The following is a 24,380-nucleotide window of genomic DNA, read 5'->3' on the forward strand; positions in this document are numbered from 1 at the left end:
TTTCATTTTTAAGCTTTTGCCAAAAGTGAGTTTTGGCCATTTTTAAACTTTTTGAATCCTTAAAAGCGCTTTTAATTACTAAGTGAGTACTTTTTTATTCAAATAGACTTTTTGAATGTTAAAAGACTTTTATATCTCTCAAATGTAATCTCAAACAGACCCTTACTTATAATTATGTCTATTTTTTTTTGTTTTTTTAACAAGGAATACCTTAGTCCTTATTGCGTAACAAATACTAATTACTTGTGTAACAAGGAAAATAATTTTAAACATTTTATTCAAAATAAAAATTTGATACAACTTTCGACTTCTATCGTATGTGTCGCATACGATGAAAAGTGGCACACCATAACTGGTTCAACTTTAATATTAAGACAATATTACTCCTCATTTTACACTAAATGAACAAGATCTTATTCCCCTATAAATTACCACCTCAGTTACATCTCAATAAAGTTCTCTTTTGATCTTCCTTGATTTATATAATTAATGACATTAATCATTATTGGCCCATAAATTAAAAAGATATTCTCCAATTCATTTGAACTAAGGAAGTAATGTTACAAGTCTTTTTTTGTGTCACGCTTGTGTCTCTCCAAGAATTATGTGGCTCTTAAAATCACCGTTGAGCTTATGATTGATCATTATTGAATTTTGATCAAATTGTGATTTTAAAAGCCACCTCATTTTTTAAGTAGCACAAGAGGAACTTTTAGAATTATTGGAATTGGAGAATATCCAATCCTTTAGATACAAAGGCAAAATTATCCCCAAAAAAAATGTGAAATGACATTTTTGCCCTTGTGATATAAAGGACCGGATACTTTCCAATTCATTTGAACTAGAGAGGATCCTGATCCCCATAAATGAGCATGACAATAGATGCAAGCAGAACATACAGTTGTGGTTCATTCTTTTTTGTCTTTTAAACATATTACATGTCATTAGAAAAAGAGTATATATGTATTACAGATTTACAAGTATCTATGATTTATACGATGGTGCAAACCTGACGGCCATGTGGGAAGTTTTGTGCTACCTCTTCATGAATAGTAGAGAAAAGGAGAAGGGAAGGGGTTACCGCTTACTCTTTCTCCGATTTGGATGTATATTTTTGGACTAACAATGATTTGAAGGGATATGAACGGGGACTACACCCTCAAAGCCTTTTCTATTTTTTTAAATCACTAAAATGTTGAAAATTTGAAGGGAGAATAATAATATACTAAGCTTAACACATATTTTTACACTTTCCTTTTTACTCGTCAGGAACGCTAAAAACCAACTATTTATCGTGTACAATTATCCTATAATGTTAATGTAACAGTCTCATCTTCTTTAACGAAAACCTCTCCGAGAAGTTGATATTATAAAATAAAAATATAATTTCTAACATTATTCTTTTTCATTCTATAATAAATAACTATTTTTCCTCCTCTTTCCTTAGCTCCAAAATTTTTTCACCCTTATCTTCTCCTCTCCTTTCCTTTCCTTCAATAACTTTAAAAATAAAGGTGCTTAAAATAACTCCTGTATTTCAAGTAAAATAGAAAGAGGATGGTCCGTACAAGCTGAACCGGCTACAACACTTCTATCTGTAGCCCCCAGAAAGGTCAATCCCACTCCCTCCACGTATCAGCCAACCAAATTCCCAAACTCAAAAAAAGTGCCAGCTAAGCAAACCTAACAGACTTCCACTAATAAACAAACAAACAAACAAAAAAGTAGAATTAAAATGATTAACTAAAAGAAGATAAACATTAAAAAAGCAGAGAAAAGCAAAATCACCATCCATCGCTTATTATTGTTCTTATTATTACAATTTGTTTGTCAATGATGAATGATTATTTGAGGATTTACAGACAGCTCGGCTAAAGCCCACCTCAACCAACAGTGATATGGTTACAATGAAAGAATGAAAATATATGTGCTTTCTTTCTAAACTTTTCTCTCACATCTTTTGGTTTTTTCCCCCTCTATCTACACCCTGGAAACCTCTCTTACAGATCAACCCCAACCAATCACGAAAAATACCAACTCCTATGATATAATAGATTACAAAAAAAAATACAATATTCACTGCATCTTTCATCTTCTTCTCAGATTTGCAGAGAAATTCGTGTTTTTATTGGTTTCAACTTCAACCCCATACTTTCGGGTGAAAGAAGCTCCGGGGCAATGCAAGAGGGACTCAAGGGACTTCTTGGGCTGACACTTGATTGAGATGGCCTGTACAAGCCATATCCCATGAGGAAATACTCCAATGGTATCATCATGGCATGGGGCTGCTCCTCTGTCACCATTGACCCGCATGCCTGAACCTGTAAACCTCCAGTATATAAAGCTCACTTCCATATTGATGCCACCCTAATCTATATAAATGATAACTAATGCTATTTAGTAGACTATCATATGGCATTGTCAAATCAACCATTTAATCAACACTTATAAAAAAAAAAAAAAAATCAATTGCTAATTTTCACTGCCATGTTATTCAAATTATACAGTAACCTTATAACAGCCTACTAAATAACATTACTCAAAAATAATATGATAGAGCTGTGTTACATACCTCAACTAACGCACTATATCGTCTATCTAGATTGGAAGTCATGTGGAGAGCCTCGAAGTGAAATGGAGAGTTATCCCCAACAAAAATTAGAGAACGACATTGTAGTTTTCTCAAGCCCTCAGTGATGTCAGGTCTCCTGCAAGACCAAAAAATAAATTATTCCTAATCCCCAGGAATTCAATCAGGAAACCCCAAGCACATAAGGTAACCCACATCATGCAAGATAGTCTTCTATAAAGTATTAAAACAATTAATGGAGTCATAATCACTCCCAGATTGTCAAGAAGGTTAACCATATCAAGGGCGGCAATCCTCACATTGATCAGAAACTCTAAATATTAATCTTTAGTCTCATATTTGCTTATAAACAAAAATGTTAATCTTTATTCTTAAGTGTTCACTCTAAGCTGCTCTTGACCATAGAATGATTTCAAAACAGACATTCACACTTGTATGCTATAAATGCTAGGGATGTTGCCATCTTAAGAACAGGGTTTACCCATTAATTGCTTCAAGAAACCTCCAAACATTTGAACTCTGCCTCTCCTCCAAAGACTGTAGAAAGAAACATATTATGTCATGAATTAAGACAAGTACTCTGCCTTTGACAACCACTATCAGTCATTTTTGAATTTATAAAGAGAATATTGTAAAAAATTATTTATTATTATTTTTAAAAAAAAAAAAGGAAAGATTGGAAAAGTTGGAGGACTAACTCTTATACATGCCTGAACTATATCTGATTCTGATACATGGGCATTGCCACGAACTTCCTGCAACCATTATTTAAAATCCAATAAAATTCTGGAAAGACAAAGATCAATTGAGGAAAACTGAAGCAGGAGAATACCTTGCTGAAGTAACGCTTAAGCAACAACTCCTTCACCACTCCACACATGCCATAGAAGTAGAGTAAATTTGACATCACCTGTAATGATTTTTTTTTATAGATAAATCAATCTCATTAAAGTGCAAAGGGCCAGAAGCCGCAGAACAAAGTACACAAGAGAAGATTTTGAATCTCACATAATAATAAGATTCTCCAACCTAAATAAATAGTGGAAAGGTTCAGAAAAAGAACCTTATTAAACAACCATTCTGTCCAAGAGGGTGCTTTGCATAGAGGAGAGACAAGTATCAGACCAAGAACTCTTTGTCTATATTTCATCTGTCGTCGAGAGTAACAGTAAGATCAATTAATTCACATGAGTCCAAAACAGAACCTAAAAGTCACTTGCAACCAAAACATGTGTACTGTGCCAAGCAGAAAAGCTTACAGCAAAAAGGGTAAGGATGTAGGCTCCAGCTGTAACCCCCAAACACATCACAGCACCAAGTCTGACAGAGAGAGAGAGAGATACATCAGTTGCTTCCCTTCATAACATCCAAATGTAAGTAAAAACTGATGATGTTGTATGAACAAAGTAACATATTTCAGGAATGTTTTCTATAAATAGTTGAAATATCTTTCGACATATTTTTAAAAAACTAACAGAGCATTTCTAGCCAACAGAAATTATAACAAAATGATAAAAACTATTTGAAGCAAATTTTTGATTAGCTGACACTTAAAAGAGAATAGATAAATATCAAGTGAAAAAATAAAATTACCCAAAAAAGTTGAGAACCTCTTCAATCTGATCTGCTAAATCATCAACAGAAAGCACAGGCTTGTCAGGGCTAATTGCGGGAGCTCCTAACTGCAACAGCTCTTGAAGAAACAAATGATGTGAATTATAGTATCAATGAAAGAGATATTAGGAAAATGTGGACGTGAAATCAAAGCAGGACTAAGATATGCAGACGAGTTACAAACCTCATGCCCAGGAGGACTAATATGATATATGCAAAAATTGTGGAGCAGCAAGGAACATGCTTCTGGACAAAAGAATAATCCTTGAAAGCAGGACAGATCTGATCAATCACATAAAAAGACAGAAGACAAGTTAGAGCTTAGTAGTATGGCCAAACCAGTTTATAATATCGTTTGACTTCTTAATTTCCCAATGCAACAAATCACGGACATAAACTACATATTTTCATTTCCATGTGTAGAATATAGATTCAAATTTAAGCTGACCATCAAGAATGCAATTCTTTTGATGAGGGGAGCTGGAAATTTTCAATTGCACGAAAATTGCTGACATTTGTCAGAAAAAAATAATAATAATAATAATAATAATAATTGTTCAAGTCCACCTCAACCACGCAACCTCAAAGCTAAATTTGGCTATTACTTTCAATTACAAACATTTCTGAGAATATAAATTCTCAAAAATTCTTCCTTATATTACTCATAATTTCCCAAACTTCGGACAATTTGATCCATTACTCCATGCAGACTTCAAAGCAATTAACCATATGAAAAATCAACAGACCATAATAACACTATAGCATATAGATATATTAAGTAAATCAACTGATATACCATAACTTAATTGGCTTGTTGAGTAACTAATGCCCCTTCCATTCCAAATTAAAGAATTCAGAATGAATAAAATCTCCCCCAGAAGGATTAAGTGTTGGACATGCTGCATGCGTGACAATCTAAAATTGTAATAGATGGAAAAAGGGGGAAAAAAACTATTCTTGTAAAACATAAAAATTAACAGAAGAGGGGGGAAAAGCATTCTTGTAAAACATAAAATTAACTTCTACTTACGATTTTGGGCTAAATCTGGATAAGTTACAAGAGCTGGCTTGTCTGGATCTCCAATCACAGCAACAGACACGTAACCATGACAAGTTTCTATAAGGTGCTCCTGCAAGAATATTTCAATGTGTGCATCCTACATTTAGTCATATTCATGGAAGAAAAGTGAGGAAATTAAACATGGAGTATTGACCACAGAGCAGCAAAGCCAATTTTTTTACCTGGAAATAAACAATCTTGTAATTAAACAAAATTTATCATAACCTTGTAACAACCATTAAAGTGGTAAACCTTCCATCAAAAAGGTCAAACACCTTTTGGGGGTCATTTACTTCAAAAAACTTAAGCATTCAAGGCACGCTCACGATATAATGTAACCAAATGGAGTTTTTATGTGCAGTTCAACTTTAAATAAGAAACCTAACTAATGTTCTCGTATTGGTACATTAGCATTCTACATGCAATCAAATTGTCAAAGCTCAAAAGTTAACAACCATATTCATCAACTCATTGAAAGTACGTTGACCTAAATTGAAATATTTTAGATATTAAAAGACAGAAATAAATATCCAATATCGCTCAAAAGATAATAATTCAAGCAACACCGGGAAGAACAATACTTAATACAAAACAAAAAAATCCATTAAACTTTAAGCGTTTAAGGAAATTATCAAATTGCAGAAGAAACATCCTTACAATACTATGTCAAAAAAGATAAAGGAACCCCCCCACTGCCTGTATTTAATACAAACTAAAATTTTCCAAATATTTTTTCATGATAAAAATGTTTAATGTTACCCAATACCCATCCTATCTTCCTATTTCTGATGCCCAAACTCAGAATCAAAGACTAACTAAGGTTTGGAGCATTTCAGAAAATCTTAACTCAATGCAGCAATTGAACAACTTTCAAATGCTAACCAAATAATCCCAATAAACCATCAGAATTTACCTTGAAAACACAATGAAATCAATCAGGACACAGAACAATATAAAATTATAACCATGGTAATTGTATTCAATTAAAAGCCCAGAAACTATGACTCCTTTAGTCAATTCCTATACGAACAAATAACTATTTAAATTGTTCAAAAGAACCTCAACTTGGTCAAATGTTTGCATTACGCTTAGTTGAGGAGATAGGAGTCGTTTTCCTCCTGAGTGCATAACACTCAAAAACTATACGATTCAAAATTTACTTTCTACCTTTCTTTTTTTCTCTGCAAAACCGAAATTTTCTTTCCATTTCCCAACATTTTCTCAGCAACCAAACAAAGCATTACGCGCATGAAAAACAGGCGCACGTAATGCGTTACTTCGAAAGGAATGCAGGTACCTTTCCGCCGAAGGAGATCCCCTCCATATCCACTGACACTGAATCGCTTGAATCCCCCATTTCTCTCTCTCCCTCTCTCTGAATTTGCTGAGGCATTGGCCCTGCCTTCCGTTGCTTATATACCACTCTCCCTCTCTCTCTACCTCTGTCCCTCTCTCGCTCTCTCTATTTAAAAACTAACCCGCGGGTTAACTCGTACGTGTCGGTACGAGTCACCGACGCTTAATACTAGAGAGAGAGAACTCACGAGCGGTCCGCAACAATCCTGCAACCAGGAACTCTGGTTACGATTAACCAGGGTTAAGAGAGGCCGACAGTTTTTTTTCAATTACTATATTACCCCTGCTCCATGGGCAATGACGTGTTTGTTTTGTTGCATTAAATAAGGCTTTCTTCTTCTTTCACTTCCTTTTTTTAAAAAAAAAAAAAAATTGGAAAATATATATGCATGCCAAGTTGTACGCTTGACCTTTGACAAAGATGGGGTAGAATCCTGTGTTTCGTAGTGGAGGGCATAATTGGCCAGTGAATGTGGGCCACTGCACTGATTGGTTGATATTTGATTTGAATTCTTACCGTATTTTTCTCCCTAGATTTTTTCAAATCTCAACTTATTGATAATCATTGGTTCCAATTTTGATAGTTGACATGTTGTCATATTACCTGTTTTATTTATTTATTTGAAGACCTTAAAGGGGTTGTCATGTTAGCAGTTATTAACTTCAAAAAATGTGGATAAATTTCATTATCCACATTATCCAGCAAGATTTCAACTATTGAATTTAAACAAGTGGTTGAGTTTTTTTTCTTTTTTTTTTTTTTAAATAATACTAAATTTCATTATATTCCTGTCTAAATGGGTTAGTGTATTGCATAAATACTAATTCAAGGAATTATGCACATTGTAATTGTAATAAGAGTTGAGTATGTAACCTTCAAGTAGAGAGCTTCTTCATCCTCTCCTTTTTAAATAGGATAATCTAAGAATCATAATTAAGCCACGTCACTCATCTTAAAAAAAATAATAATAATAATTTAAAAAAGGCCTTTAATGAGACTTCAAGTCTTGTTAACATCACTTTTCTTTATTTCCTCCCAATACGTGGACCCTTTATTTATTTATTTATTTATTTCACAAGTGAACAACCACAAGACCGTAGCATGGGGTCCATAGCTAGACCCTCAGCCTTGTTGTTTGCAAGGTTGAGCTTCCAACCAAGAACAGCGGCATCATGTTAAATTATCACTTATCTTATTAAATTATTATTTATTTCAAAAAATTTGTTTATTCAAAAAGTTTAAACTGCTACTTATTTTTAAAGCTTAAATTAATAAAAATATATAAAATTTAATCATTTAATCAACACTTCTCTCTCAAACAAATATAAAATATTTAATTAAAATTGAGGTAAATAACGGAGTCAATATTCGAACTCAATACTTTTGACCAAGTGCAGAACTAGAAGTTTTAGTTTGTGGGGGCAAAATTAAAACAAATATATATTTGGGGGGCAAAAATAATTTTCAAAGTCTATTATTTATATATATATATATATATATTTGAAAAAGAATATATTTTTTTTTTTGGGACCATCTTAGGCCCTCAAGGGCTAAGGTGGTTATGCCCTTGCTTTTGACTATGATATCATGTTAAATAACCTTTTATACCATGATAAAAATATATAAATTTAATCAACATTTTAACGAATCTCACATTGCCCTCTTCTGGCTATTCAAGACTGAAAAAAATAAAAAATAAAAAAAAAATGATGTAGACTAGACTTGACGTCTTATTAATTTCATTTAAAAAAAAAAAAAAAAAAACAACAACAAATGCCATAGCTTAGTTATCATCCTTAAATCTTCATTTTTAACCAACGATATCTCCCATTTAAAAATCGAAAAATACGAAAGGCTCCTCAGTTAAAGAAAGTTGGCTCCTCTCTAGTTCAAATTCATATGTCATTCAAGATGGGTTGCTCCTCATAAATTTTTAGAAATCTTAATCCAACTGATGTTAGCCCTATAATCTAGATTGATCAATTTATTATTTACTATCTTTGTCATAATCTGTATCAATATATCTTTTGACTAATATTACCACTTCCTAAATTTTATTCCAACTAAAATAGTAAAAATAAAATTTAATAATCAATTTTCATGTATAAGAGAATTATATATATATATTGCAAAAGCGTTTTTTTTTTTTTTTAATTCATGCGGTGTTTCTGCTAAATTATTAGCATTAAAAAATTATTAGTGCATAAGAATATTGATTTAAAAAAGGCATGATATTAAAAAAAAAAAAAAAAAACAATAGAGAATTGCCGACTTACCGTGCAAGGGCTCTGACGGAATTGAGCAATAAATTACTGGTTTATTTCAAGAAATAAGAAACATTATTATGATAGTGATCAGTGATGGACATGTTTGGATGAATATTAGTTTAATTTTGCCTTCATCATAACATGTACACACGTGGATTATGTCGAAGACACACGTCACACAAATTTTAATCATTCCTATGAGTCAAATCATTAATAAATGTTACTTTTATTCTGTCTCTTTTTTGTTGTCGTTGTTCTTTTCCTTTTCTGACCATAAGCTTCTTTACATTAACAATGATATATGCATGTTCTTTGGAATAAACAGACGTATGAATCTTTTTTCATAGCGGCAACGTCCATATATACATACATTTGTATATATTTACGAGAAAAAGTATATATATTATTTGCAGTAATTTTTCAAATTTTTTATTGAAGTAATGTCCTTCCAAACTATAAAAATTGCAATGTACCCTAAATAAAAAATATATATTTAACTTAAAAAAAAAAAAAAAAAATTAGTGCAGTGGGTCTTCACCATGCTTTTCTCTCTCTTTTTTTTAAAAAATAAAAATAAAAATTAGAGAGGCATTTTTTATTATTGAAAAAATTTTATGAGCTTTATTTTTTCTTTTTTAAAGACAAAATGAGTACATTATAATTTCTTGATAATTTGGGAAGACATTGATTCAATTGAAAGTTGGGAAAAACACTACAAATTGTATGTTAATTTGAGAGGAGTATATGTCTATTTTTTTCATATATATAGAGAGAGAGAGGGGAAATAATATTTAGTAGACTCTCATACAACTATAATGATATGACAGTTAATATTAATCATTTATTTTTATTTTTACAGACTCACATCAGTATATATAGAGAGAGAGAGGAAATAATATTTAGTAGACTCTCATACAGCTATGATGATGTAACAGTTAATATCAACCATTGATTTTTATTTTTACAAACTCACATCAGTATGGAACAACAAAAGTGAGTGTCGTAGAAACACCAAATTTATTCCTTATCCACAAAATTCAAAATTCAAAAAAACATGAAATAAAGAACAAATCAAAAGACAAAGATAAAAATTTAATGTTTAAATAATACACAAAAGATTTTATTTATGCCATTCTTTTATATATATATATATATATATATATATATAGGATTTTAGAAGACTTTGTAAAAGATGGGAAGTGACTTTCGACCAGAGGTTTCTGCAGTTGAGACATTATATAAAAATGGGGTTAATTTAGTCAAGATGGGGTCCATTGCATACGAGTAATAAGCAACGATATCACTTTCCTCTTAAGTTGGTATCTGTCTTTACCATTCACCAGACACTCACAAAAACGTTCCTTTCCAGTCTTTGTTGTGAAACGTTTTCCAAGTCAGAAAATGAGTTCTGAACAAGAATTGACATAATACTCCACGAGAAAAAACAGCATCCAGTACTGACTGCGCCCTTTTGTTTCACCAAATTGCATCTACATTTCCTTTTCTTTCCTTCTTAATCTTTTTCTCTCAGCCCTTTAATTGCTTTGTTTCATTAATTGTCCATCACTTTCTAAGCTGGTTTCGGGTACCCTGTTTACCTCATATTCTTTCTCCAATATTCTCTTTTCAACACACTTTTAACTCTAAATACTTTCGTCTTTTAGACTAAACACTTTCTTTTTAGCCGTGTAAGACCCGATTTCACAAATTTAATAGTGCTTAATTACCGTGCAACATAGTTGATGCGAACCAACTACTACAAAACACTGAAAAAATAATTATGATTACATCAATACTGAATATATTGACACGTTCATGGTTTAAAAATTTTAAATGAAGTACAACAACAAAATTTCTATTTCACTTAAAATGAAGAAGATTGACAAATATATACGTGTTTATGTCAAATAAAACAAGAAACCTTTTAATCGACGTCAAGATTGTTTCGCCTCCAAGTTTTTGGCACATAATTTTTTTTTTTTTTTGGCCATACATACTTCTCTCCAGTTGAAATCCGGTCTTCTTTAGGTGGAGGGTAAAATTGTCCCCCAAAAAATGTGAAAAGACAATTTTGCCCTCCACCTAAAGGGGACCGGCTCATCTCTAGTTGATTTTCATTTTCAAATCTTTTACCAAGAGAAAGGTATCAATATTAATTGATGTTGAGTTCATTTATTGAAGATGATCAAAATAATTAATAATAAAATAAAAAAAAGTGTTATGAGTACCAATAAATAAGTTTCACCTCAATTTAATACATCTCCTAATAAAAGATTTGGTATCTCGTCCAGCCATATAGAGATTAATAGTGGCGTTTTCGTAAATCAGGGTAACAAGGAATTAATTAATAGAGCAGCAATGGAAATGGAGCTCAATCATCTTATATTGAAATTACTCAAATCTTGGTGGATTTGAGAATTGAGAGGGAACTTAGGGTCAATAGATCGTAAGTTCCAATGTCCTTTCGTTTAATATAACCCTCCAACAACATTTAATGATTCCTCGATCTAATTATTATTAACTAAATCAATTCCTTCTCGCCTCTTGCATATCACGTGCTACACATGGGATTATATATTCTCGATAAAGATCACAAATAAAATAAATAAAATAATAAAATAAGTTATATACGGTCCTTATGAAGACGGATGGATGCTCAATCAATAATCGTTAATCCACAACCACATGGTGTAGTAGGCTTATGGGCACCGCTTGCCATAAATATCATGTTATGGGGCCTTTTGTACTTTACCTCATCCTTCTCACTCATGCTCTTAATTACTAACAATTATTATGTATCTTATCAATTTCCTTTCTCATGGATATTATTTATTTTTCGTAGAAATTATATTTTTATTTCACAATTATTTCATAATTTTAATCTCAACCCATCCTTGAATACGTCGATTTGTGATTTGTCACTGTCAATCGGTTCTTAATTTTTTTTTTTTTTTTGATATGTTCACACAAGAGATGAGGAAGGAGATTCGAACTAGTAACCTTCGCTTTATGAAGCGTTTCCAACCGATTGAACTATTTCTTAGAGACCCTTAAATATATTTTAACAATAATTGATTAGCAGTGTTGCATGAGTAAAGCATGATAAAAATTTACTTGACACACCATGACACCTACATTATGGGATAACTTTAATATAATAATTGTGGTTTTTAAATTCCTCATGTATATTTTATTTTTAAAAAGGGTTCTGTTCTTAATTGACTGCCTCATCGCCAATGAATTGCACGTGATGTTGTCACTCTGTTCGACTTTGATGTTCATTTCATTGTTCAGGTTCCATGCTCTTTTAGGTAGCCTTGTAACGTTGACTTGGAGCACCGACACAACCTGAACGAGGTCCAGACTAAATCCAATCGACCGACAATGCCTTAAAAATTCCTTGGATTTTTATTTCATAAACATTTGCTGTGTTATATATATATATATATATATATATATATATATATAAGCATGAAACGGCCGGACGAAGATGGTGTGCAATGTTATTGTTGTAAAGATCATTATTGACTTCTTTTTTCTTTTTCTTTTATTCTATTGAATATCAATATTGACTTAATTAATTAACTAGTAAACAATGAAATTTAGAGAACAAGTTTATTCAAAAAATAATAATAATAAAAGAAATAAAGAAAATATATATATATATAAACCGAGCGTGAATATATCACTTTTCTAGATTGTGTTTTGTACGTGTGAAAATGGAAAATCTTAAGAGAAATCATTGCAGGCTGCAGCACCGCATTCATTCTTTTATTAATTCCTACGTACCCAACGGACCCCATCGTCGCTTTGTTCCTTTCTTCCTTTTTCCCTCTATGTTCTTTTTTTTCTCTTCTTCTTTTTTTGAAGTCTTTTCTCTCTTTCCATGTTAATTGTCTTTTGTATCCCTCAAATAATAGGAGAATTTTTATTGTTTAAAAATAACCCATTAACATGTGTCGGTGATGTGCTATAATACAATAGATAACAGCATGATATATCCCTCCTCATGCAAAAAAAAAAAAAAAGCCAATAATGTGGTGTTTGGCAAATGGGATGGCCTAAACACTGTAGTTGATGTAGATTGATGTGAAAAAAAAGTAAGAATGTTTGGTATAAAAAAAATGAAAAAGTTGTATGGAAAAGTGAAAAAAATTTTGTTTTGTAGTAATTTTTTTATTTGAATAATAATAAAAAGTAAATGATTTGATATTAAAAGTGAAAAAGTTAAAATGTTTTGATGTTGATTTTTTTGAAAAATTGTGATGAACAGTGTTTAGGCCAACCCCATCCCCATTACCAAACAAAGCCTTAAAATTGGTAAGGAGGTTTAGAAAATATACTTCCTCGCATGAATGTAAGTTCAATTGGGGTTCAACCAGGGTTGGACACTGTGACATGATAAAAATATTTTTACTTATAAATAAAAATTATTTTTATACTTATACAATAAACATGATTAAATTACTATTAAGAGAAGTCTTGATGTAATGGTTAGTTTATTATCAGTAAAATAACTATAAGGTTTGAGTTTTAAGTTGCAGCATTCATATATATTTTTCAATTCTTGTGATAGTTTGTTTCTTGGAGACATTATACATATAAATTTATAATTTTTATTTAATATTTTGCTCATAATATCACGTTCACTAATGGTAAAGGCTACATTTAGTTTTTCAATTAAGCATGGTTAATAGGATCGAGCTAGGATTTTAAATAATCCAAACAATCAATTAATCCGGTCCAATAATTAAAAAAAAAAAAAAAATCCGGTCTGAGCTTTAAATCTGTCTACTAGGAACATTGAAAAGGGAAAAAATACACTTTACCCCCATGAACTATCAACTTATTTGCACTTTTAACCCAAATGTTGAAAAAGTGACACTTTACCTTCCCAAACTTCAAAATTGTTGCAATTCAACCATTCAATTTTTTTTTTTTCCAAAATGCCCACATCTAAAGTTAAAAATAAATAAAAATTAAGGGGTGGCCGTTCTGGGGTGGCTTCGGGCCCAACTGAGGTGGCCGGCCACCCCTTAATTTTTTAATATATATATATTTTTTTAACTAGGAATGGAGGCATTTTGGTAAAAAAAAAAAAAAAGTTAAAATAATCGAATTGCAACAATTTGAAAGTTTATGGGGGTAAAGTGTCACTTTTTAAACATTAGGGTTAAAAGTGCAAATGAGTGAATAATTTAGAGGGATAAAATGTATTTTCTCCATAAAAAAAAAAAATTAAGATTAAACTATCAGTGTGGTCCTAATTTTCTGATTAAATTTAATATCATCCCTAAATATTTAACCATGTTGATTTAGTCATTTTACTAACCGATCGATGATGTGGCTCGTGAAAGCTCTAAAGTCACTATGACGTAGAAGCTTATGTCACACAATTTTTTTAATGAATTATGTATGTGGCAGAATGCACGTGTTATATGACTAGCAAAAAGGAAATATGTCACGTCACTGTTTATGAAATTTTTTACTATTTTCTATCTTTTTATATTTAAATTTTAACAGTAAAAATATAAATATAAAGTAAAAAATGTTGAAAGAAAAAACCCTCGTTGATATTCATAGAAGGGAGTGAAAATAGGAACATTTATGGCATCAAGTTAGCACGTTTGTTTACGTAAGAAAAAGAAAGGAGTGAGAAACATTTGTCTTAAAATATGAATAAAAAGGCCAAGGAAAGCTAAAGTTGAATCGAGATAGCATTTTCAATGCTTAAAAAAGCAATGGAAAACTTGTTGCATGATACTTTTTTTTTTTTTTTTTTTTTTAATTTTTTTTTTTTATATATAAGGAAGAGATGGGTTATTGGGCATTTATCGGTAATGCTCAAAGACATGGTGCCGACTCCGTTAAAAAAGAGAAATGCAAAGTATTCACTTTCAGTTGCTAAATTTGATGTAACGTGATTTCTCGTAGCATTTGGTAAATAAAGATAAATTTTTTAGTTAAAGAATCCGACCACATCATATAACATTTCTCACTAAAAAAAAAAAAAAACCAACCAAAAATATAACCAAAGGATCCGATTGAAAAATAGCTAAAATCTATATGATTCTTATATTATAACCAAATTTTGAATTCAATAGAGTTTTTGGAAAACAGCCTACGAGAGTATTGATTGCATTTTTTCTAAAAAAATAAAAAGGTTGGTGAGGTTTCATGATCTGTATGTTCCCCTCACTTAAAAGTTATGACCATCACTTTCAATTCTCAACTTTGGAAAGGGTGTGGTAGTTGCTACCCCAATCAATGTTGGGTTCCCCCCGCCTCAAGCTGAATATATATATAAAGCTTCCATCAGCTTTGCTTCTGTTACGGGCGATTGCACCATCATACATATACACCCATTTCTCTAATCTGCGTGACTCTTTTACATGAAGCCATATATATTTATAATTTATTCTACATCTTTTTAAAAATGAAAAAAAAGGAAAAGAGTAGAAAAGAAAAGAAGTTATAAGATAAATACTTTTACGGTTGGAGATGGTGGAGCAATGGATCTCTCAGGAGTTGCTTACTCCATATTACACGTGATAAATTAACTGCGCCCACGTGTAGTCCAAGAGTCTCATTTATTGTCGGACAAAAATTTTCTCCAAGCAAATTTGGGAGAAATATCATTTAGCCCATTTAAAATAGTGCTAAGTGTCTATAAACATTTAAAACCCACATTAAATTTTTAAGGTCATTAATAGCAGTTTACTAACTTAAACTAACATTTTAAATGTTTAGACACTTGACACTATTTTAAATGAGTTTGAGAATATATTTTTTCTAAACTGGTTTAGAAGAAATATCAAATATCTGTCTTTTATCGCCCATCGCTTTGATTCGTTTGGCAAACATTTTGAACATCTTGCGGGAACAGACTATAGTTCCTTGACAAAAGACCAAATGGCGAACACACAATCCAAAAGTGTCCGCAACAATGATGATGTTACCTCCGACTTGCCCGACACGGGTACATCTAACGAACAATGTCTCACCGCCTTTCAAGACCTTGGTACAACAAAACCAGGAAATCAAAATTTACTAGGGCTTGCATCTAATATTAATCATTCAACGTCAAAATGTTACACTTGAATATAATGCTATCATAAACTGAAACATCTCTAATACAAAGGTAATTTGAGTTCAAAAGAGGCTTTTCAGCTCAAGTATTGAGTAGCACATGGCAATCAGCCTCAATATTGTCAGCATGACAATAGGCCAGTGTTACATTTTCTCAGCATCTCTCCAAGGAATAAAACTAAAGATCAATCACAGAAATGTTTGGTTGCTCAAGCTTTTCTTATCTATTCCCAAAGTTTATATCACAACAAAGATAGCAAAACCCAAAAGCAAGGAAACAGGCTGCAGTAACAACTAACAAGAATCACGCCGCAAGGCTATTTTGGCAAAATGGTATCCAGATAGCAGCAATTATGGCTTGCTAATCCTCCAGTCCCCATACTGTTGCATCAAACAAAATTCATTTCTTTACATCTTCCATATCTTCACCGAAACTGAATTGTCCATCTCACTTCTGTTAAAACCATCGTCTTTACCCATACATGAACACTTCTCTCTCACCGAACTCTCATGAAAGTGATTCTTGACAAATTTAAAATATGGTTCCTCTTCATCTTGAGTCCCTTCTTTGCGTTTTCTTGTGCCATTAGTTGCTGTTGTCTTCATCATGCCATCAGCCCGCAAAAGTGCAGTCTCCACAGAATCAGTCATCTCTACATCACCATCAAATTTATCTTCCTCTCTCACATCCTCAGAAGAACTAAACCGAGGCTTTTCATCCAGGTTCTTGCCTTCTGGTTTTAGTTCTGGAAGAACACACTCTACTTTCGACTTACAAATTACTGCTTTGACCTGGAGCTTCAAGATGTCACAATCAAATACTCTAACCCCTTGCTCTTCTAGAATTAGTAGCCACCCTAGAGATTATAAAACTTTATGAGTTTATATTTGTAGATATATCATCATAAATATCTGACAAACAAGAAAACAATATGAGCAGCTCATATCTAACTAGCCCTTCTCCAATTTTTATCCAGTTAACAATGACACAGTAAAAATGTTCACAGCAGCGGGTGCTGCCATACTCCACACAGGAGATGGATTGTCTACTAACTTTCCTGCTCCACTTTTACAGTTATATGGTAACAGTGTCAACATATTTAACATGGCAAACTGAGAATCATGACCAGAAAAACCATTGCAAGGGATGTGAATCCTTAGCAAAAAATGTAAATAAATACAAGAGCATAGAAATACCAAGATAACTTACTAAGAAGAGTTACAGGAGTGGAAGCGTCAGGTTTGCTTATTTTTTGCCTGGTAATAGTCTGAATAGAGACCCATTTGATCAACTGAGAAGGTAAGCAAGATTCAGAGAAGGCATTAATATAAGAAAAGGCTCTGGCCTGGTTACCTTTTTCCCTGTGGCCAATGAGATTATGAGATTTATCAGACAAGATTTTCTTAAAAGCAACTATTCACACAGCCACAATTGTCATCTTCTCTTACCTAACAGAATGTATGGCAGTGTCAACAACGAGCAACCATGTCAGAATAAGATTTTTCAAGTGTTTTTCGGCCAGCTGAATCCCTCTTGGAGGTTCAAGGAATGGATATCCTAACCTTATGACAACATCATGCAGAACTTCTTGTAAAAGTGCCTCATCTTCAGAACTCTGATAAGATAGATTCTATATTGAGCATGAATGGAAAACTGGATAATCAAATTAATATTTTGTATACTCCTTCAATGCCAACAGCAATAAGCTCTCTGTTAAAGTATACCAGCAACTTAACAGCTAACAGTACCCAAGGATAATGGTGAACTGATCAATTAACTCATGCATACAAGATTACTCGAGCCTGTGACCTTCGTTCCATTCCATGGTTTTGGAGGGTGGAAATGCCATTTGGTGCAAAGGTCATTGGCTATGAAGAATAGCTAATCCGTTAACAGGAATCCCCACTTCAACAACTAGGGGGTTGGCTACATGAATCCTTCTTGTTATGTTAAAGTGTGGAAAAGAAAAAGAAAGGATAATTAAAAAAAAAGGGTATTGTAGAGAAACTATGTGAGCCTGCGAACATGATCAGGACAAGTAAGTTCAATCCTATTAACTACAAATTATGCTTTTGTAAGGCAGATACAAATTAAGGCTGAATTAATACGTTGAGGCATAACTGACTTGACAGGCACATGAGACAAACAGCTCAAGATTGAACCATTTTTACACATACAATGCTAATTAGAAACCCAAATCTGTGACATACTAATGTGTCACATTGAGGCATACATGACACATTGTGTGAGGAGCAGAAGCTTCTCATATGTTCCTAACCTTATCTCTCCATATTTACTCTCACACTTCATAACTTTTGCTTTGCTATATGCTTCTAGATTTATTCTTGAAGGGTCCAAATTTATATCACTTATGCATTAAGCTGTGAGATTCCCATGACACTTCATGGGAGGACAAGGAGCTTTGCCTATGTTGATTTTCTTACAATACTAAGGTACGAGGACAATAAATTAAAGCAAGATGTAAACGTACTGACCAGTAGGGAAGTGAATGGAAAATTTGGCTCTAACAGCATCTTGAGAAGAGTATCTGATATGCACCAAAAATGAATAAGGACTAAGGAGACACGAAGATCACAAATGAAAAAAATAATAATAAATAAATAAATCATTTCGGTTGGGTCCTAAGAGAAACTATTCTTTCCAAAAGTCACGGACAACAGAAGCAGTTTCAAGAAGTACCCTTTTATCTCCCAAGAGAAATTTAACATCCAGCAATTCACTCACCACAAAGGTATTTCAACAGAAGAGGAACTAAAACTCTGAAAATATTAGTGATCACAATAAGTAGGCTAGGTTTCAACCACTACATGATATATAATCTATAAGCCAGTCCCTAATAAATATTCAATGAAGCATATAAGATTATTAATACTGACTCTGGGTCATCAGTATGCAATTAATGTTAATGTAAGAGATTCACTTCAGACAAATTCAGAGTCTATCGACAGTAATGCTGAATTAGAAACTAATTCCAACTCCAACTCTGCTGCTACAGTGTTCAACTCCAACTCTGTCTGTGTCTGTACTTCTGCACCTATGGATCCAAGTGGTCCTAATCCAGCAGCAACTCACTCATTCAAAGATGTTATCTTGAGTTAGCTAACGTATATATCATCTGTAACTTCTATTATTTGTAATTAAAATTTGATTGTTATCTTTTATTTTTTACTTCTCAGATGTAATTGTATAGTTGGCAGAGGACTTGAAGTTATCTCATGTAACAACTAACTGTAATTTTTCTTTGAATAGAAAGCACTGCAACTAGATGAATTATTCTGGCAAAAACGATTTCTAGTATATTATTTGACATGATATCAGAGCAAAAGTCTTGAATTCAAAATTTGTCTCCGTCATTCACCCCATTTCAGTTAAATATTCTTCCAAGTGTTGATTCTCACTCATCGAATGAGAGTTTGAGCTCAAGAGTGAGGAGAAGTGTTAAAATATTAGTTTAAATAATTACATTTACCATTTCAACAATAAAGTGAGTTTAACAACATGTGGATTGAACTACAAAACAACAAGCGTATATAATTACAAACAAGCAAATAAATAAATAAGTTACCAAGATTTCAAGCAAGCAGGAATAACTCTCACCAAGAAACCAAAAGCTCCGGAACCCATTTATCATATGAATCGCCGAATCGCGCACATCCTTCTCTAGCTCCATTCTTGAACTACCCGACCCGAGCCAGAACTTGAAGCACAACCTCAACAGTAAAGCCTCACACATCACAACCCCAGCCAAGTAACCAACCCCACATCCCATCCTGATCGCCTTACGCACTCCATCGCTCACCATCGGAAAAACCACTCTCAACTCATCCCCAATCCCAATTTTATCAACCGTCCACGCATGCAACACGTCCGAGAAGCCCGAACCCGCAAACCCCGCGTCCTCTTCTTCAAGTCCCGCACCGCAGCAAATGCTACTATAACAAACAAGCCCCTCTAGTAAACTCTCCACCTCCGGGTTCAAACTTTTCTTATCGAGCACCAAACAGTAAAGCTCGCAAATAACCGGAGCGAGCATCGCAATTCTTTTAGGCTCGCCGCAAGGAGACGAGCATGAGACCAGTAATTGGAACAGTTCTTTAACTACTGAGACCCGCTTTGAAGAATCATCTTGGGCTGTGCCTGTGAGCTTGGCCGAGTGAAATGTTAGCGCCGAGTAGAACCAGACGAATTCGAGGGGTGGATCGGGTAGATTTTGCAGTAATCGAGAAAAGATGGAGCCGAAATTAGAGAAATCGGTGGCGCCCTTCCGGTATTCGGCTAAGAACCGGTGGACGGACTCTTTTAGCATGGTTTGGAATGGGTCTGGCGCGTTTGGGTTCATTTTTCTGAGAGTGAAAGCAAATTGTGGAATGTGAAATTGGGAAAGCCAATGAACGTTAATGGGGAAAATTTGAAGGAGGTGTTTGAATTGGAAAGTCTGGAACCCTAGGTTTGCGGGTGGTGTTGGAAGTGGAAAATGGGAGGGAAGTTCGGGGCATTTTGGTAACAGCGCGACATTTTGAATTTGAACCAGTAAGATTTTGATAAACTCATTGATATTTGATAGGAAAAAACTACAGATACCCCTTAAATTATTAGAGAATGATTTTTTTTCAATTTCAAATGAAAATATTTATTTAAGGGCTATGATTTAAAATTGATGCATATAAATATATAGATAATTTGACATTATTTAAAAATTTTAAAAGACGGTTAATATTAACTGTATTAGTATTGACTTCATATACAACCTTAGATTCATTAATTTTAAATTTTGTAGTGTTTTGTTTGATACAAAATGGTTGATTGATTTGACCTCTTCTCGAATGATTTTGAATTAAGAACGTATTCTATTTTTTAACACATATTTTTGTGAAGCATTCAACATACAAGAATAATTTTTATAAGATCTTAACACAAATCAAGTCTTTTGCGCCCTTCATTGAAAGGTTGACATATCAACATGTAATGACAAAGGGCTTTGTTATGAAAAATATCAAATTTGATATCTTCTATCACTCGTCGAAAAAAAAATCATCCTCATTTACCTAATAACACATAACGGAGAGTTGGCCGAGTTAAAAGCCTGATTGCATGTGACTGAGTCGGGAGAGGCGGGGCGAAGAGATCTGCAACTTTCACTTTGATCTTCGGCTTGAACTTTCACTGCAAAATTGCAGTTTTTTTTCCGTCTTTCTTTTTCTAGTAAGATTTCAATATCATCCTTCGATAATCTTTAATCCCCATGTTTGTCATGCTATGAATATAGGTCTCACAGTGCTTGAGAAAAAAAAAAAACCCACTGCCACTGCCCAAGCTAGTGGCGTCCTCCCCGCCATCGAACGCCATCCTACGCCGCCTCTCATGCCATCTTTCATATTGGCTTGGTCAGCGTGTTCAAAGTAGGCACAAACCTATGCATCTCCTTCAGTGTGTTCCATCACTTAGGCCAACGATGCCCTCTCTCCACCAAACGACACTCTATGTGGCTACACCATTGCCCATGTTGTCTCCTCTCCTATACCGGCTTCATCAGCGATGGCCGATGTGCCCATAATTTATTACATTTTTCTCTCTCTCAATAATTTAGCCAACTTGATGTTATATGCACCAATAACATGTATGGACAGCTTATAATTTATAAAATTCCGTACTAAGACATGGTTCCATTTCATCATTATATGAAGAAAAGTTGACAATTGGTTGCTTCAAATCATTTTGATATTTTACCATTTTATTGTCAACATGTCCTCCTTCAATAAAATCATCACAACATGACATTATCTCAAGTTCTTTACTATTTGTACTCATTTTAGAGATCCTTACAATATTCTTTAACTATAACTACTAAAATCTCCATACACATACAAACTTCTTCAACTACAACTAACCAACCAACCTCGATCCGGTGCGACTTTCCCAAATCCCTTGCTGATGTTTCTGGTTTTTGGGTTTGGATCTATGTTTATGCTTTTTAAATTAGATTACTACTTTGTTTGAGCTTGTTTGTAGGGATTTTTATTGCCAAATGCTGGTTTGCTTCTCTGATAGACCCATTTCGAACGGTTTCAATGCCTACCTTCCATTGGCATCCTTTGGGATGCCTTGTTCGCTGATTTCTTGTGAGGTACCTTTGGATAGCTCCGGGTTTTGCCTTTGTAACCAATTTTAGCGGTTCTTCTAGAGAGGCTCGGGTCATTTATGACCCATTGCCTACTATTTGTGTGTATTTTCTGCACTGTAATTTTCGTTTTTTGTGTATTGTTAGGATGCCCACTCCTTTTTTGGTGTTTTAATCCTTGTACCCGCTCCTCATTTGCTTTAAAAAAAAAAAAAAAAAGATCGAAAGCTGCAATTGGCAATTTACAACCAAACACAATACTTAAATAATAGCAAAACTTCATTCCTCTGCTTTCTATGTAAACATCAATAGCAAAACTTCATTCCTCTGCTCTCTAACAGTAAAATTTTTCATGCTGTCATCAAGGGCCTCTCGTCTGCTGCTACTGCTGGTGAAGGTCATGTTGCTTCTCAAGCTGAAGAAGTCTATTCTTTTTTGTTTCTGCTTTGATTTGGTATTTGCCTTTGTAGTGCACTTTATTGTGCACATGTAGTTCGATGGGCCGCTTCTCCGGAGGCATTCGGAGAAGCATTCTCAATCTTTATGTAACCATTTCCTTATTTGCTTGAAAAAAATTTTCAGCAACCAAACACACTACTAAAGAAAAATATCCAAAGATTTCAACGAGAAACAAATAGCCCAACAACCCAGATGATAAAAACTGAAGAACAAGATAAAATGAACCAAATTTGAAAATATCCTCCAAAGAATGAATACCCATAACTATTAGTGGTGGAGCAGGGGTGGAGGAACCGTTCGTTGGTGGCGTGGGTAGTGTGGCTCGGTGATGTGGATTTTCTCTTAAATAGGAAAAAGGGATTTTGTCTATTGATTAAGAGAATATGAAAAAATCATATGTTTTCATCATAATCTCATTTGGTGTGAAAAACTGACGTGCCAATCTCATATTAGAGGGCACAAATAACTTGATTTATGGCAAGACCCCTATATAAAATGTTATCTAAAAATGTATCCTATTATGCTCTTTTGATTTTCAGATTATTTTGTCCTGGCTGATGTTTGCCGAATATTGAGCACTAGTTAAGAATGATTGAAATGCAAGCACTTGATTTATTTGAATATAATTTTCTTCATTTTATTTAAAATGAATATGCGTTTTTCTATGGTTAAAATTTAATGCTATTGTATTTATTGGTGTAATATGAATTAGGATCTTCTTTAGTTTTTTAGAATATCTAGTTAGTTATAGTGAAAATGTATTTTTGTTCCATAAAAAAATGAAAAGACAAAAATACCCCTAAATTATTATCAACGGGATCCTCTTCGATTAGTTTGAATGGGAGAGGATCTTCTTCCCAATGATATAAATATTAGGTGATGAATATATTGACATATCATTTACAAAAGAAAAATACTACGATTTTTCTTATAGTTCTCCTGATGTATGTGAATATTATTATTTTTAAAAAAAAATTTACTATTTAATAAAATAATATTCAGATAAGATTAAAAAAAAAAAAAGTACATAAGATAACTTATTTATTTTCAATCCAATAAAAAGATTAAGGGAATAAATAAATACAAGATCATTGTAATCTACGCCATAGTCATCCATAAAAGCTTGAGTTGGGCGGGCAAGGGTCTGTCATTTTCAGCAACTTAACATCATTAATTTCCATCTGTGGAACAACTTATCGTCACCCTCCATCCCGTCTGTCTGCCACGATTTGCGTAAATGATATATTTATTTTTCATTTAACCCATCCCCACTCACCTAAATCGCGAAGACAAGTAAACTAGCATTTAATTAATTAAATAATACTAGTAAATGAAGTGCTTGTAATAATTAGGAGAAACTTTACTAAGGCCCCCGAACTTCCGGCCGATTTTACAGACCTCCCCTGAACTTCAAAAACTCTCATTTTGGACCCTTAAACTTCTATTTTCTCTCACTTTGGACCCTTTAAACTTTTTATACCCATTTTACCCTCGACTAAAACTGCGCCGTTTTGGACTTAAACAAAACTACGTCGTTTTTACTTCAAAACTACACCGTTTTGAGCTTCAGAACTACATCACCACCCAACCCAAAACGACGTCGTTTTGGTCATTAATATTAAAAAAATAATAATAAATAAAATAAATTAAAAAAAATAATTTAAAAAAAAAAAGAAAAAAAAGAAAAAGAAAAAGAAATCGGGAAGCCACCCCCTTGGCCAAAATGGGGTGGCCGGACCACCCCATTTTTGGCCAAGGGGGTCGCTCAGCCACCCCTGGCTGGTCTGGGGGTGGCCGGACCACC

At 33.3% G+C, this 24,380-nt stretch overlaps 2 protein-coding genes across 5 annotated transcripts; both read right to left on the reverse strand.

Moving 5' to 3' along the window:
* Window positions 1-1,775: 1,775 nt before the first annotated feature.
* LOC132184209 (protein NDL2) lies at window positions 1,776-6,709 on the reverse strand. Of its 3 annotated transcripts, none has more exons than XM_059597750.1 (11): window positions 6,562-6,706; window positions 5,235-5,361; window positions 4,389-4,486; window positions 4,184-4,272; window positions 3,850-3,910; window positions 3,654-3,740; window positions 3,423-3,500; window positions 3,289-3,345; window positions 3,072-3,127; window positions 2,573-2,708; window positions 1,776-2,321 (listed from the first exon to the last, which is right to left on the reverse strand). In XM_059597750.1, exons 1-11 carry the CDS (start codon window positions 6,655-6,657, stop codon window positions 2,100-2,102), a joined length of 1,107 nt encoding a protein of 368 aa, XP_059453733.1. In that variant the 5' UTR covers window positions 6,658-6,706; the 3' UTR covers window positions 1,776-2,099. The 3 variants fall into 3 exon arrangements, with proteins under 3 accessions (XP_059453733.1, XP_059453734.1, XP_059453735.1); XM_059597751.1 differs by having other exon boundaries at window positions 5,235-5,334; window positions 6,562-6,705; XM_059597752.1 differs by having other exon boundaries at window positions 2,291-2,372; window positions 6,562-6,709.
* Window positions 6,710-15,947: 9,238 nt separating this feature from the next.
* LOC132184734 (uncharacterized) lies at window positions 15,948-20,500 on the reverse strand. Of its 2 annotated transcripts, XM_059598470.1 has the most exons (5): window positions 19,597-20,500; window positions 18,474-18,526; window positions 17,427-17,593; window positions 17,188-17,339; window positions 15,948-16,834 (listed from the first exon to the last, which is right to left on the reverse strand). In XM_059598470.1, the coding sequence occupies exons 1-5, from the start codon at window positions 20,336-20,338 to the stop codon at window positions 16,386-16,388; spliced, it is 1,563 nt and encodes a 520-aa protein (XP_059454453.1). In that variant the 5' UTR covers window positions 20,339-20,500; the 3' UTR covers window positions 15,948-16,385. The 2 variants fall into 2 exon arrangements, with proteins under 2 accessions (XP_059454453.1, XP_059454454.1); XM_059598471.1 differs by lacking the exon at window positions 18,474-18,526 and having other exon boundaries at window positions 19,565-20,500.
* Between the last annotated feature and the right edge of the window lie 3,880 nt (window positions 20,501-24,380).

This window comes from Corylus avellana, chromosome ca6 (genome assembly GCF_901000735.1).
Source record: "Corylus avellana chromosome ca6, CavTom2PMs-1.0".
Classification (NCBI taxonomy): domain Eukaryota; kingdom Viridiplantae; phylum Streptophyta; class Magnoliopsida; order Fagales; family Betulaceae; genus Corylus; species Corylus avellana.

Bases quoted from the DNA above. Each gene is read 5' to 3' on its own strand.
- LOC132184734 (XM_059598470.1), bottom strand. From the start codon at position 20,338: ATGAACCCAAACGCGCCAGACCCATTCCAAACCATGCTAAAAGAGTCC. The intron at 17,594-18,473 runs GTCAGTACGTTT...CTATCTTATCAG, and splicing joins TTCCATTCACTTCCCTACTG to AGTTCTGAAGATGAGGCACT. The intron at 17,340-17,426 runs GTAAGAGAAGAT...CATTGGCCACAG, and splicing joins ACTGCCATACATTCTGTTAG to GGAAAAAGGTAACCAGGCCA.
- LOC132184209 (XM_059597750.1), bottom strand. From the start codon at position 6,657: ATGCCTCAGCAAATTCAGAGAGAGGGAGAGAGAGAAATGGGGGATTCA. The intron at 4,273-4,388 runs GTTTGTAACTCG...GAGCTGTTGCAG, and splicing joins TTAGTCCTCCTGGGCATGAG to TTAGGAGCTCCCGCAATTAG. The intron at 3,346-3,422 runs GTATTCTCCTGC...TAATGGTTGCAG, and splicing joins TTAAGCGTTACTTCAGCAAG to GAAGTTCGTGGCAATGCCCA.